This window comes from Cygnus olor, chromosome Z, assembly GCF_009769625.2.
Source record: "Cygnus olor isolate bCygOlo1 chromosome Z, bCygOlo1.pri.v2, whole genome shotgun sequence".
In the NCBI taxonomy this organism is placed as follows: domain Eukaryota; kingdom Metazoa; phylum Chordata; class Aves; order Anseriformes; family Anatidae; genus Cygnus; species Cygnus olor.
In genome coordinates, this window is record NC_049198.1 from 18,227,253 (window position 1) to 18,240,204 (window position 12,952).

The following is a 12,952-nucleotide window of genomic DNA, read 5'->3' on the forward strand; positions in this document are numbered from 1 at the left end:
GCCATCCCATTTGGTTAAAGGTGAAAAGTGTCTCTAGCAGGTCTCCTTCTACCTTTCCTCAGCACTATCACAAACGGGAGCTCACCCAATGTCTAGGACAACTTGGGTGTCGGGGCAAATCCCCAAGCTTTAGCCATTCATGCTGCAAAGCACTGAGAAAAGGGCTGCTGTACGGTGCCAACCAGCTCTGCTCATCACTGATAAACGGCTTAGAAAGGAGAATGTTTCTGCTGTTTAAGAGAGAGGATCGTTAATATCATTTAGTCACAGTAAATGCCTTCAAAGAGAATCAGCCTGCAGACTTCCAGCTGCCCTGTTTCAGCAAGCTACCCACGCAAGAGATCCCAAGGCTTTACCAAGAGTGACGACCATGCGTGAATAAACCTGAAGATGCTTCTTGATTTTATTTGCATAGTGTTTCATTGAAAAGTATAAAGTAAATATTGAAAATAAATAGTCACTTGCTATCAGAGTTTGAACAGGTGCTGGATGTGAAGCAGACTTTAAGACTGCTTCTGAAACACCTATGAAACAGCTGTGCCAAAGCAAACGACAGCCTTTTTTGACCTCACTAGCTTTAGTTGTTTGTTAAGACTGTGCAATGCAAACTGTAAATAATGGCCACTGACCAAAAGTTAATGTTTAGAAAAGATGAGGAGGGCTGCTGCTGTCATGTAAAACTGACTGCAAAATACTTGTCTTCTCCCTCAAGTTAGACATAAGTGTAATTGTCTTTATAAAACTATTCAGGAAAACAAGGTTAGAAGTGTCAGTAAAATTCCATTTCCCTGCAATCACTGGGCAGAAGAAACAAACCCAACAGCAGTGGCTCACTCCTAGTGCCACAGCACCATAGCTGCTTTGTGACCTGGCCTCTACAAGACTAGAAGGCCTCCACGCCACCCACCACCACCCAGGGGCTGTGGAAAACCCACAGGAGCACCTGGTGAACATTTCTGTGGAAGTCAGCTCCGTATGAATGATGGCTGTAGGAATCTGTGTGCTTCAGAAATGGTAGCCAGCCTAACTGAATGAATTGTAGAATGGTTTGTGCTGGAAGAGACCATAGAGATCACCCAGTTCCAACCCCCTGCCATGGGCAGGGACACCTCCCGCCAGACCAGGTTGCCCAAAGCCCCATCCAGCCTGGCCTTGAGCACCTCCAGGGATGGGGCATCCACAGCTTCACTGGGCAACCTGTGCCAGTGCCTCACCACCCTCTGAGTAAGGAATTTCTTCTCAGTAATGATTCTGTGTTTAGGAGCAAGTTCACACCAAAGAAAGTGCATTTCTATTCCTTTGTGGACAGACAACGCTTCATCCTTAGGACACATTGAACGACCTCAGCAACCCTCCAGGAAAGTGTTGTGCTGACATCTAGCCTTTGGGAATCACCTTTAGACAAGGAAACAGGCAATATTGCCAAAAAAAAGGGCTTTCACAAGTTATAATTATGCCAAAAGCACTATATCTGTTCTGACATCCACACTGGTCTCCTTTTCCTTTGCTATCTCGAAGAGACCTCCTATTTACTAAAAGATAATTCCTCTTTCTAATGCTTCTTTTTAATCAAGCTGTATCTAGAGCTTTTGTGCCATTTTTTAGTTTACTCCTAAAAATTTTTATCCAATGAAAAACCCAAATGCCCAGAATAAGGCTTATGTGGAATTGTCTTGTACCCAAGACATGGTCCTTAAACCTGTCCCCTGACACTGCCCCCAAGTTAAAAGTTGTTCTCAAATTAAAAGCTCCTCTTCAAAGTGTCCCTGGTGTCTGCAGCTCTGCACCACCACATGCCCAGAGCCACCCATCCCCAGGTCTGGCTGCAGCAGGGCAGGGAAAAGCAGAGGAAGCAGGAACAAGGCTCACAAGATGTCACCACGTCTGCTTTGGCTTAAACACCGTGCTGCTGTTGTCTTTCCATCCCGCACGTGACTTGTCGGTGTCACCACAAGGGTCAAACCGCTTTTTAATTTTTTTTCCTAGGTAACCTCAAAGTGCCCAAGGTAGGCAGGCTTCTGCTGAAGGCTTGACCAGCTCCATTCAACCACCGGATGGACAATGCACCTCCCTGGACAGCCTGAGGAATGGAGAGTGAAGAAAAACTACATGTGAATGTGCTGTTCATGTGCCGGCATTCAGTGGCCTTGCCCCGTGCATTGCAGCACATATCCCACCTCATGCACTAAAGCTACATCTGCCTGGACATGAGGTTTCCTAGGAATATGCGAATCTATGCCCAGTGGTGGTGGCCTCCCACCTTCTCCAGGGAACAGTGGCACATTGAGAGCACGCGGGAAAAGGACAAGCTCCATACCCTCTCCTCCCACCAGTTCCCTCCTGATGGGAAGGCACAGCGCAGGTAAAGTCATTGTGGAGCTGCTTTAACCCGTGCGAGAGGCTCGGACACTTTTTATTGGAGTTCCCGTATGGGAGCAGGCGGGTAGGTGTGAATGTAAAATAACACCTTGGTAGTTTAAAGGAAAAGTTTATATTTTAACACAAATATGTTATGGTGCTACACACCAGGTGGTGTTATGTACCAAATACCTCCTCCCTTTCCCCGTTATTTGTCTGTGTCTGATGACGCTCCTCTGAGTCTCAGCGAGAAGCACTTTGGCCTCATTAGCCAATTATCAGCCTGTCTGACTAACAAGGATGAAGACAAACGAACCAAATGACACCTGTGATCATTTTATATTACTGCTCAGAATTAGTCCAGAATATCTTTAACATGGAAGCACTACAAACAAATGTAACCAGCAGAAACTTTTAACAGGTTAACTGCAATAATACTCGAGTAAGCATGTCCCTGTAATTCTCAAAAGATGAAATAGCAGCAAAAACAATGCTAGCAGTGATCAAACAGTGATTATTTTTGCATCCTACTGGAATTGTGCAGTTCCCATGTGTCACTATTTCTGAAGAATTAATACACTTATGGGAATTATTAAGTTGTTTGCCCTACACATGTTGAGTTTAACTTCCTAAACCACATGGAGAGGAGCTGTACATATCCATACAAGCTGACTTGTGTTACCAGTTTAGTCCCTGATAAATCGAATGCAGCCTAGTGCAGGTTTTGTCCCTCCTGTCTGCTGCTTTCACGCAGCATTTCTGCCAAGATGGCAAAGGTCTTCTCCTGCAAAATGAATGGCTCTGGATTTGTCCCAGGGGCGAGCCTCAGCATCCCTCGCAAGCACGATCCCTGCTAGAAGGTGCCATGGCCGCAGGCAGGCAGGGAGGACCACAGCTAGTGCTGGACCCCAGATGTGAAGGACCCCAGATGTGAGGGGCCAAAGATACGAAGGACCATGGGCACTCAGACCTTTGCAGTCTCCTAGGAGCCACGTACCGACACATCATGCTGATGAGAGGAGTCATTCCCCATCCTACCGCTGTCTCTGCTTGCCAGAAGCACAGCACTGAGGATGGGGTCATGGCTGCCCTAAGAAACATCCCACTGAGACCATGGCATGGTGCTTCCACCTTAACTGCCATACACACGAGTGTGGAAATGTTGGTTTGCTGTTAGTGTGCACGGGCTTGTACAAGAATACTGGGAAATCTGAACATTGAAAAGGGGAAAAATTGGTCTTTTCACAGATACCAAGTCTCCTTCCTGGGCAGAGCACGGTGCCTTCATTCATTGGTGTGCTGCAGAAGAAGACACCTCTGGCAGCATTTCACACGTGGCATTGGTGTCTCAACTTTCAAGTCAGTGGGTGCAAGGGAAAGCCTTTAATGTCATCCACGCTTCTCTTTGCTTGAGATAACGTCACTGCACAGTAACAGCCGCATGTTTCACTGTAAAATTTCCTGCTTGAGCACATTGAGCAAAGTAAGCTTTGCATAGATGCTCAGCTTTCTGCTGGTTTTGCTCCGATGAAAGCACACATCCATACCTGGTGCAGAACGCTGTGCTTGCATTAAACCAGTACAAACCAATGGTAATGTTAAGCACTATTTAATCATCACACTGACTGCACGTATACATCGACGGCAGCACACATGAATGACACACGCGCAGCTTGTAAACACTGTGGGTTTAGCCACCACGACTGAGAGGCTGTGCTCGTTCCGACACAGGCCGCCCAGGATCCCCATTTCGCCTTGCAGTTCAAGTTTCCGCTGAGAGTTTTCTTTCCCAGCTGCAGCTCGGTGAGCAAGCCGGGCAGGTCTTCGTGTGAAGGTACCTCTGCATCCACCGTGCTCGTTAGCAAGCCGCCGGTGGCGGGTCCCCAGCCGCCAAATCTCTGTCCTCCCTGACACCCAACGCTCGGTGCAAACGCCCGAGGATGTGCAGAGCCTTCCCCTCCACTCCCCCAGCCGGGAGAAGACCCCTCGCAATGCCTCCAGCACCGGTGATACGAAATAAAAATAATAATAAAAATAATATTATTTAAAAAAAAAAAAAAAGCGTTCGTGCGCCATCCCGGGAGGAAAATACCGGCTCACCGCGGCACCCATCGGAAGCGGTACCCTCCGGCGGCGGTGCGCAGGGTGAAGGCGTTTCCCTGCGGGAAGGCCAGCGTGCGGATGCCGCCCTCCTCCCCGAGGGCCGCCCGCAGGCTGCCCCCCCCCGGCAGCCCCCCGCCGCCGGGGCGCGGAGCGGCGCGGCCGGTGCGCAGCCCGCGGAAGGCGCCGTGCAGGCGGGGCCGCTTGGCCGGGGGGCTGCCCGCCAGGCTGCGCAGCGCGGCGCGGCACTGCTCCGACACCGAGCGCAGCATCGGGCCCACCCCCGCCGCCCCCTCGCTGCCGGCGGCGGGAGGAGGAGGAGGAGGAAGAAGAGGAGGAGGAGGAGGAGGAGGAAGGGCCGCCCCGTCGGGGCACTGCGGGAGCATCAGCTTCTGCCGGGGAGAAAGAGAGACGGCGCGGCTTCAGGGGGCTGCCCCCCACTGCCACCCCCCTGCTTGGCCCCGACGCACCCCCCACGGCCCCGACCCCGTCCCCCCCGCCCCGCGGCGGCAGCACTCACGTCGAGGACAGCGGCCAGCTGCCGGGCCTGGCTCGCCAGCTCCTTCAGCTGCACGTTGCTCTCCCGCAGCGTCGCCAGCTCCTCCTGCCTCTGCGCCAGGGTCTCCTGCAGCTGCGAGCACAAGATGGGGACCCCCCGCTCGGGGCACCGTGCAGCCTCCCCGTCGGGGGGGCGGCGGGCAGGGAAAGGGGCGCGGGGCCCGGAGAGAAGCCCCCGCGTCCCTACCTGGCTGTTCTCCTCCAGAGCCTCCCCCAGCGCCCGCTGGTGCCGCTCCGCCGCGTCCCGCCAGCACGGCTCGGGGGGCTCCGGGCACGTCGGGGGGCCCCGCGCCGCCGCCCCGCTCCCCGGCTGCGGGGACGTCGCCTCCTCGCCCAGGGACAGGTCGAAGTCGGGGCAGTCCAGCGGCGGCGGCATCAGGGCGGATGCTTCCAGGGGGAAAACCCGAGGGTGTTAGCGCGGGGGAGGTCGTCCCGGTCCTCTTCGCCCCGACCCCCCTGCGCCCTCCCCGTCCCGCGCATCTCCCCCCGTCGCTGTGTCCCCAGCGCGCGTTTGCGCCACCGCGGACCCTGAACCCGCTGGGATTTCGCTGCCACCCCCGCGACGACAGCCCAGGTGTGACCCCCACCCCAGACAGGGCTGGATGAGCATGCAGGGGATGGGCACCCAAAAAACAGATACACCAAAAGCAGGAGGAGACCGAGCGCGGCGCCCGGGCAGGGGATGAGCCCAGATGCGCGCACCTCAGATGAGTTAAAAACAGCCACTTGCCGGATATGAAATCGTCGACGGCATCTCTGAGCTCCTGGAAGTCAAACTCGGGCTCATCCCTCAGCAGCAGGCCCTGGGGGACGGGGTGCGAAAGCGACGTGAGCAGGGCCGGGGCCGGCCCCGCAGCGCTCCCGCACCGACGGCTGCCCCCTCCCCGCGGCCCCGGCCCCGGGGGTCCTGCGGCGCCGTCCCACGATCCCCGGCCTCCGTCCCCCTCTCCCCCGGCCCCGTCCCGCTGCCCCCGTCCGGGGGTTACCTGCAGCGGGGCGGCGGGGCCGGCCGGACCGACGGGGAGGACGGGGGCTCGGGCTGCCAGCTCCTGCCAGTCGCGGGTGCTGAGCGCTGGGGACAGCGAGAGACGGCGGTGAGGCCGGGCCGGGGGCCGGGGGCAGCGGGGCCGGGACGCTGCGGGCGGACTCACCGGGGGCCGGGCCGTCGGGGGCCGTCGGGGCGGTGGCGGCGGGGCCTCGGCGCGGCCGGGGCGCGGGGCCGCGGGGGCTGAGCGCCGCCGCGGGGGGCCGCGCCGGCTTCTTGGCCAGGCGGGCGGCCGGGCCCTGCACCCGGTTGGGGCAGATGCTGCCGAAAGCCCGGCGACCTCCCGGCTCCATCGCAGCCGCGCAGCCGGCGGCTCCGGCGGCCGGCCCGGGCTCCGCGCTCCGCTCGGCGCCGCCCCGAGGGTGCGGGCGGGACGCGGGGGCGCGGGGGGACGGGGACGCGCCGCGGGATGCCCGCCGGGCCGCCCGCCTTCCCTCCGGCCGGGCGCGGAAACGTCCCGGGGCCCCGCAGCCCCCCCGTCCCGTCCCCCCCGTCCCGTCCCGTCCCGCCGCCGCTCCCGCGCCCGCGGAGCCGCCCGGCACCGACACCATCGCCCCCCCGGACCCCCCCCGCGAACGGGCATCGGGGGGCTGCGGGGCGCTTTTGTTGGACGGCAGGGCTGGGGGCTGGGGGCCGCCCGCCTTAAGCGGCGGAGGAGGGGCAGGAAAACGGCGAACGGAGCGCGGCGCCTGGCGCTGGCTTGGTGGGAAGGCATCCCGCGGTCCTTTTGTGCGGGATAGGCGATAAAATAAAGAAAATGGGCTGTTTGGGGGCTCTACGTCTCTTCGCTTGATAACACGCCCCGCCCCACGTTACAGCGCCTGCTTGGTTAAGTACGAATAGAGACCGACTGGAACAAGCAACAGCTTTTGTTACTTGTCTTATTGTGTAGTGTTCTCTTTTCTTTCATTGTGATGAGCGCATCTTTTTTTCCCTTTTTTTCTTTTTTTTTTTTTTTTCTCCCAGAACCATTACCAAGTCAGCGCGCACAGTATGAAATGGAGAGCGATGCCAGCGGGCTTACCTGTTAATTAACTGCTGGGAATTAACTGCTGGCGTGATCTCGCCCTGCGCCCATGCATTTCCTCCCCCAGAAGCGCACGCTCCCCGCGAGCAGACAAAGAGCCGCAGGTGATAAGTGGGAAAGGAGTTTATTTCGCCTCCCTGTGGCTCTCCCACCCGTCCCGGCGCCGCCACCTCCGCGGACCAAACGAAAAACTCGGTGCGTGATTTTGGGCATGCCATTGACGCGCGGGGCGACCCGTGCCGCCGATGCGCGGGGGGACCACGGCGAGCAAACGGTGCCCGTGTGACACCGCCGGAGCCCGAACCAACTTTTTTGGGGGGCACGCGTGGAGGGGGGACCCCCTCAGCTGCCTCCCCGCAGCCAGGAGCACTTCTGCGCCACGTCGGGCGGCAGCACCATGGGCAGGGACTCCCCGTTGAGGGACACGAGGAGCTGCAGCTCGGCCATGCAGCCCCGCAGCAGCCCCTCCCGGTAGCCGCTGACCCGCAGGTCCAGCGGGCGGCGGTGCCGCAGCAGGCGGTCGGCCAGCCCCAGGCTGCCGGCGGCCAGCAGCGACGGGGCGTACTTGGTGAAGGCGTAGTCGGCCAGGCTCAGCTCCGCGACGCCCCTGGCCAGGATCCCGGCGTCGGAAGCCTCCCCGGCGTCGGCCCCCGGCTCCTCCATCCGCACCCGGGTGAAGTGCTCCAGGAAGAAGCTGACGGTGGGCGCCGCCAGGCTGAAGCCCAGCTTGTGCAGGACGATGCGCTCCAGGTTGCGGAGCTGCTGGCGGCTGAAGGCGTCGCAGCAGAGGGCGAGGAGCTGCTTGACGCTGGGGGGGTGCACCTCCACCTGCGGGGGAACGGGAGAAGGGCTGCCGGGGGGCGAAGGGGCGACCGGGACCCCCCCCCCAAAAAAAAAAAAAAGTCTGGGGCTGCGCCGTACCTGCTTGCAGGCGATGAGCAGCGCCGTCACCCCCAGGAGCTGGAAGCAGTCGGCGGCCACCGGGGTGGTGGCGAGGAAGCGGTCGAGGGTGTTGACGGCCAGGCAGAGCGCCTCGAAGGAGACCCCCAGGTGCCGGTGCACGGGGATGAGCCAGCTGACCAGCCTGCAGCGGGCCTCCGCCGTCACCTGCCGCGACGGGGGGCGACAAGAGGGGACGGGGGTGAGGACGGGACGGGAGGGGACGGGATGAACGGGGGGGGGATGGATGGGGATGGACGGGACGGGAGGGGACAGGACAGGACGGGACGGGATGGATGGGATGGACGGGACCCCCACCCACCCCACCAGCCCCCACCTGCGGCTGCCGGGCGAGCGGCTCCCGGGGCTGGAAGCGGCTCTCCAGCCCCTTTCGGGAGCGGTACCAGCTCTCCCCGTAGTCGCGGAAAGCCTGCAGCTCCAGCCGGCTCTCCCCGGCCGCCTCCGCCTCCGCCCGCCGCCGCCGCCGCCTCCGGTCGGGACGCGGCGGGCAGGAGCCGTGCCCGGAGCCGTGCCCGAGCTGCGGGGTCCCCCCGCGGCCCCCGCTCGACGCTTCCACCATGGGGGTGGCCGCGCTGCCGCCGCCGGGCCGATATTTGAGCCGGGGGGGCGGCGGGGGCGGCGCCAGCGGGTCTCCAAAACACAACGGCAGCAGCGCCGCGATCGCGCCGCGGGGACGCGAGAAGGAGCAGGGCCAGGAGGAGCGGGGCAGCAGCTCTGCGGAGGCAGCCCCGGCAGAGCCTGAAGCCAGCCCAAGCCCTTTTGCACTTTGTGCTTTCCACTTGGCCCCTACCAAAAGGGACGTTCTCACTGAGAGCTTCGGCTGCTTTAGATTATGCTGCGCTGGAAGCAAATTAATGAGGACGAGACCAGGAAGCATAGCACAAGATGACAAGGGCGATATTAAGAGTGCTGCAGTTCTGCTGGGAAGCTCAGGTCTCAATTCTGGGCCTACTTATGTCAGAGAGCTGTTTTAGACAGGCGAAGGGAGGGAAATCAAAGCGTTCCTATAGTCTGACCGCTGGTTTACACAGCAGAGCTGAGGCCAGACACGGCAATTTTATCAGACAGGGTCACACGATTCAGTGATTACAAATGATACATAGAAGGAAATTCTCCTGGGTCAAAGGAGAGCAAAGAAGTCACTGGGAAATGGTAGAGAGGGGTTCAAGCAGCCCACAAACCCAAGGGCACAAGTGAAGAGGAGATGGGAGTGATGCAGCTTAAGGGACAGGAGCAGGAAACACTCAGAGGACATACCCAGACCACGAGGACTTTGTGCCCCTAAAACAAAGCACATGCCCCGGAGCACTGTAGCGAGCAACACCCGCGGATACCAGCTCTGTGTCTGATGCGCTTCAAGAAGAGTGACACAAGTGTATTAAAAGAAGTATTTATTAAATAAAGGGAACAGAGGAGAAAGTTCATCCATCCAGGAGAACACAGGCACAAAAGCTGCTCGCATACACTGCAGAAACGGAAAGCCACTGTGGTCTTTTTCTATCCCCACTTAAATTTTATGATAACTGTGCTTATCTATACACCACAGTTTGACCTGTTTCATCAGTTTTGCAGAAAACTGTTGGCCACTTAGGACAGTAACCAATGCCCTAGTTACTACAATAAAACCCTTAACAAAAAATGGAAAAAAAAGATACTTCTTTAAAGATTACATAGCAGGGCATGCTAGAGAAACACAAAGAATACCGCTGAACTTCAACATTAACATACATAAATGGAATAAAAAAAATACATTCACCATGGTTAAGTAAGGAAGAAAAACCTCAAGGAAAATCAACGCTCTCATCACTAGGATTTAGCCATTTTAAGACACCGACTGATGTGTGAAATTCAAACCCAAAAGAAACAGGAGCCCAACAGTTCTCCAACTACTGAAACATCTCCAATTCATATTTCTAAGGATAGAAAAAAATACCTCAACTAGAACAAAAACTAGGAAATCATTCACTTTAAATTTGGCTAGCTGGGATGTAGATTTAATTTTCATCTTCCAGGAACGCAATTTATTTATTTTTTTAATTTATTTTTTATTTTTAATATCTACACCTCTACTACAAAAGAAAAACATGTCTAGGAATGGTGTATAAAATTGAGGTTTTAAGATCAAACTTACCTGTTTAAGTGCTTCCTTCTCTAAGTGCTGGATACTTTGCAATTAAAAAAAAAGCACTCCCCCTCTTTTCTAGGCAAGATGGACTATGACTAGTTTATCACAATTCATAAAACGATAGCAGATGTGATTACTAGTTTTTCCTCAGAGGCCCTAGGAAACTATTAGAAGAACTTCCCTCCTTGCAGTGTTGAGCGTAGGCTAGCATTCACAGGCTAGTTTTACTTTCATCTTATGCTTTTCTTTTAGCGCAGCAGTACCGGTTCTGCTATTAACCATTTAACTGGGTATCGCCCTATGTTTTGCTTGGTCTCTTTCAAGATCATGCATTCCCCTCATTGTCCTTTTTGTACACTACTAACCTCTGCTGCACAAAGTCTGTTCTTTCCAGATGAAAAAATCTTCTGCACTATGCACCTGTCTGTACACATGGAGTTTCCGCTCGACTGCAATTGTTGCATGGCAAAAAGTAAGAAAAAATTTCCCCATACTGAAAGCTGTTTGTGATCTGAAATTTTCAATTCATTGTTGTAAACAGTGTAAGAGGACCTTACACTTTTCATTAAGTTACCTGGTTATGAGCTACTCGTTATAAAAGAAATAACAAAGGTAGTGGTGAGTTAAACACACAGATGCACAAACAATAAGGAGCAAGTGATACAGACAATAATGAACACCTGGAGTCTTCAGCTACTGATTTTTCAGCCATTTAAGGAACTGCCCCAATATAACTGTGAAGAGAGTCAACCTGAACTTTATTAACGAGTAAGGGGTAAACACAATCATCGTGAATATTATGAGATATTTGAGGGGGCTTGTGAGACTAAGCAAAGCTTATGGAAGGATGCATGAGGAGGCTCGTGGGAGAGCAAATCTTATTGCAGTACCCCTGGGGGAAGGGTCTAAGGCAGGAAAAAACAAGATTAGGGTGAACGAGGATAAGAAAGCATGAGAAGACACAGAAGGGGGAAGGCAGGCTGCTGGTCAGTACTCATGTTTGGCTGAGCCCTGCACCTGGTCAGGGTAGTCTGTTCTGTCTTCTTATTACAGCATTTTCTTAATGTAAACCATACAGAAAAATGAAGATATCTGTAAGATGTATTGCTTTAATACTGCAAATTCATAGCTCAACAAAAGCACACTTCAGAAACCAACATGATAAATGTTTGTCTTCTGTTTGCATGTATCTTACAGAGCTCTACCCCACTGAGATTCAGGACCCAATCTTGAATTATTAGAACAGTCTGCACCACCATTAATGGTATGATTAGTACATTAAGCAGAAACAAAGAAAACCAGATTTGGCCACAGCCATTTTTATATTGAAAATAAACTACCTCCATCATTCTTACATTCAGACAAACGGCACTGATGTAAAGGCTAAACATATTCCACATTCATCTTTAAAAATTATATAGGAAGGTAAATCATATCTAGAAATCATGCAGTCTTCCTTTGTCATGGCTGGTATCAACCCAACTAAGCATTCAAATACTTTCAGTTAGTGTTGGAGTGTGTGTTTCTCCTGCCATTACCACACCTATGGTTTGTTACTGATGTCCAGTTTCAGTTACCATTCTCTGTTTTTATCAGTTCTTTGATGATGTGTAAGACCTTATCATCTAGGAAAGAGAACACAAACACAACAGTAAGCCAAGAAGAGTGAGCTTAAAAACAGATTCCCCCACAAATCCAAGAAAAATCAGAAGATGAATCAATCTAGCTATCAGCAAATTATGGCGGACTCCAAAGTAAGACAAGTAATTCCCATTTGTGGAGCAAAAGAGCAAATTATGTCCAAAGCATGTGATTAGAAAGTCTATAAAGATATTCCATGAGCTGGTTTGGGCAATTCCAGTGTTTCACAGAAGAAATGGAGAAAATGATAGTGTAACCTGCAGACACATTAGTCTGTTGGAACTCACTGCCTTCTGTTCAGTGTTGTGAGCATCTAGTGTTCAAAGCTTTAACTGTGCTCCTCCATCCTTTACTGCAGGGGGCCAACATGCAGCTCCCCAGCGTTATTCTAAATTGTGAGACAACTCGCATAACACTTTAATTCATCCGTACCTGAGGTTCGCCATTATACCATGTTATTTCTGTTCTGGGAAGTTACCTCACCATTTACTACCACTATCTTGAATGTTGTTATCAGGGTTATGTTTAAAACTGAAATTGTGCACATCATACATCTGGGATGAGCTGCATAATATCAGTAATGACCTTTCCAATTTATTTCTCTCAAGATAATGGAATTACATTCAAGTTACACTAATCCCGCTGAGTGCAGATGCAGCATACTAATACTTTCTCTAATCAACCACAACGTTCGTGTAGCAAATACTACATTAGCAATGCAGTAATAAAGTTACCTTCAAGTGACATTTTAGGATTTTCAAGCTTCTTCTTTAAAACAGACTCAATGAGAACTCTCAGTTGTTTGAAAATTACTGCAATCTTTACAGGAGCCTGTGAAGAACAGAGAAGAAGCATTTTCACTGCTCTTGAAGACGTTTTACACAAAAACATGGATTAAAACATCACCCCACATATAAATTGAGGTTTAAAACTATATTTCTACAAACACTAGGTATATGCATATGTTTAAGTATACAGATAACATACTGATAAAATAATGAGGCTGCCTTTGAATCCTCTAACCTTTATGCAAGATGTGTGTTGTTTGTAGCATCACAGCCTAAAAGAACAGCAGCTGAGAAGGATAACCCAGAATATGCTCCCCTATATATCACGCCAACATATGATGAATTAATTA

At 53.4% G+C, this 12,952-nt stretch overlaps 3 protein-coding genes across 3 annotated transcripts in view; all 3 read right to left on the reverse strand.

Moving 5' to 3' along the window:
- Positions 1 to 4,454: 4,454 nt before the first annotated feature.
- Positions 4,455 to 5,394, reverse strand: MCIDAS (multiciliate differentiation and DNA synthesis associated cell cycle protein). The gene is made up of 3 exons (XM_040541144.1): positions 5,204 to 5,394; positions 4,979 to 5,089; positions 4,455 to 4,850 (listed from the first exon to the last, which is right to left on the reverse strand). The coding sequence occupies exons 1-3, from the start codon at positions 5,390 to 5,392 to the stop codon at positions 4,455 to 4,457; spliced, it is 696 nt and encodes a 231-aa protein (XP_040397078.1). The 5' UTR covers positions 5,393 to 5,394.
- Positions 5,395 to 7,195: 1,801 nt separating this feature from the next.
- CCNO (cyclin O) lies at positions 7,196 to 8,925 on the reverse strand. The gene is made up of 3 exons (XM_040541145.1): positions 8,365 to 8,925; positions 8,010 to 8,195; positions 7,196 to 7,916 (listed from the first exon to the last, which is right to left on the reverse strand). Exons 1-3 carry the CDS (start codon positions 8,923 to 8,925, stop codon positions 7,431 to 7,433), a joined length of 1,233 nt encoding a protein of 410 aa, XP_040397079.1. The 3' UTR covers positions 7,196 to 7,430.
- A 499-nt stretch (positions 8,926 to 9,424) lies between these two features.
- Positions 9,425 to 12,952, reverse strand: part of DHX29 (DExH-box helicase 29) — a 28,463-nt gene continuing 24,935 nt past the window's right edge. Inside the window, exons 26-27 of the mRNA XM_040542274.1 lie at positions 12,549 to 12,645; positions 9,425 to 11,798 (exon numbers count right to left, since the gene is read on the reverse strand). Coding sequence (XP_040398208.1) covers positions 11,743 to 11,798; positions 12,549 to 12,645 — 153 coding nt within the window. The 3' untranslated portion in view covers positions 9,425 to 11,742. The remainder of the gene's footprint in view (positions 11,799 to 12,548; positions 12,646 to 12,952) is intronic.

Excerpts from the sequence above, each read along its gene's own strand:
- MCIDAS (XM_040541144.1), bottom strand. The coding sequence starts at position 5,392 with ATGCCGCCGCCGCTGGACTGCCCCGACTTCGACCTGTCCCTGGGCGAG. Across the intron at positions 5,090-5,203 it reads CTCTGGAGGAGAACAGCCAG|CTGCAGGAGACCCTGGCGCA; the intron begins GTAGGGACGCGG and ends TTGTGCTCGCAG. Across the intron at positions 4,851-4,978 it reads AGCTGGCCGCTGTCCTCGAC|AAGCTGATGCTCCCGCAGTG; the intron begins GTGAGTGCTGCC and ends TCTCCCCGGCAG.
- CCNO (XM_040541145.1), bottom strand. The coding sequence starts at position 8,925 with ATGCTTCCTGGTCTCGTCCTCATTAATTTGCTTCCAGCGCAGCATAAT. Across the intron at positions 8,196-8,364 it reads CGCTCGCCCGGCAGCCGCAG|GTGACGGCGGAGGCCCGCTG; the intron begins GTGGGGGCTGGT and ends CCGTCGCGGCAG. Across the intron at positions 7,917-8,009 it reads TGCTCATCGCCTGCAAGCAG|GTGGAGGTGCACCCCCCCAG; the intron begins GTACGGCGCAGC and ends GTTCCCCCGCAG.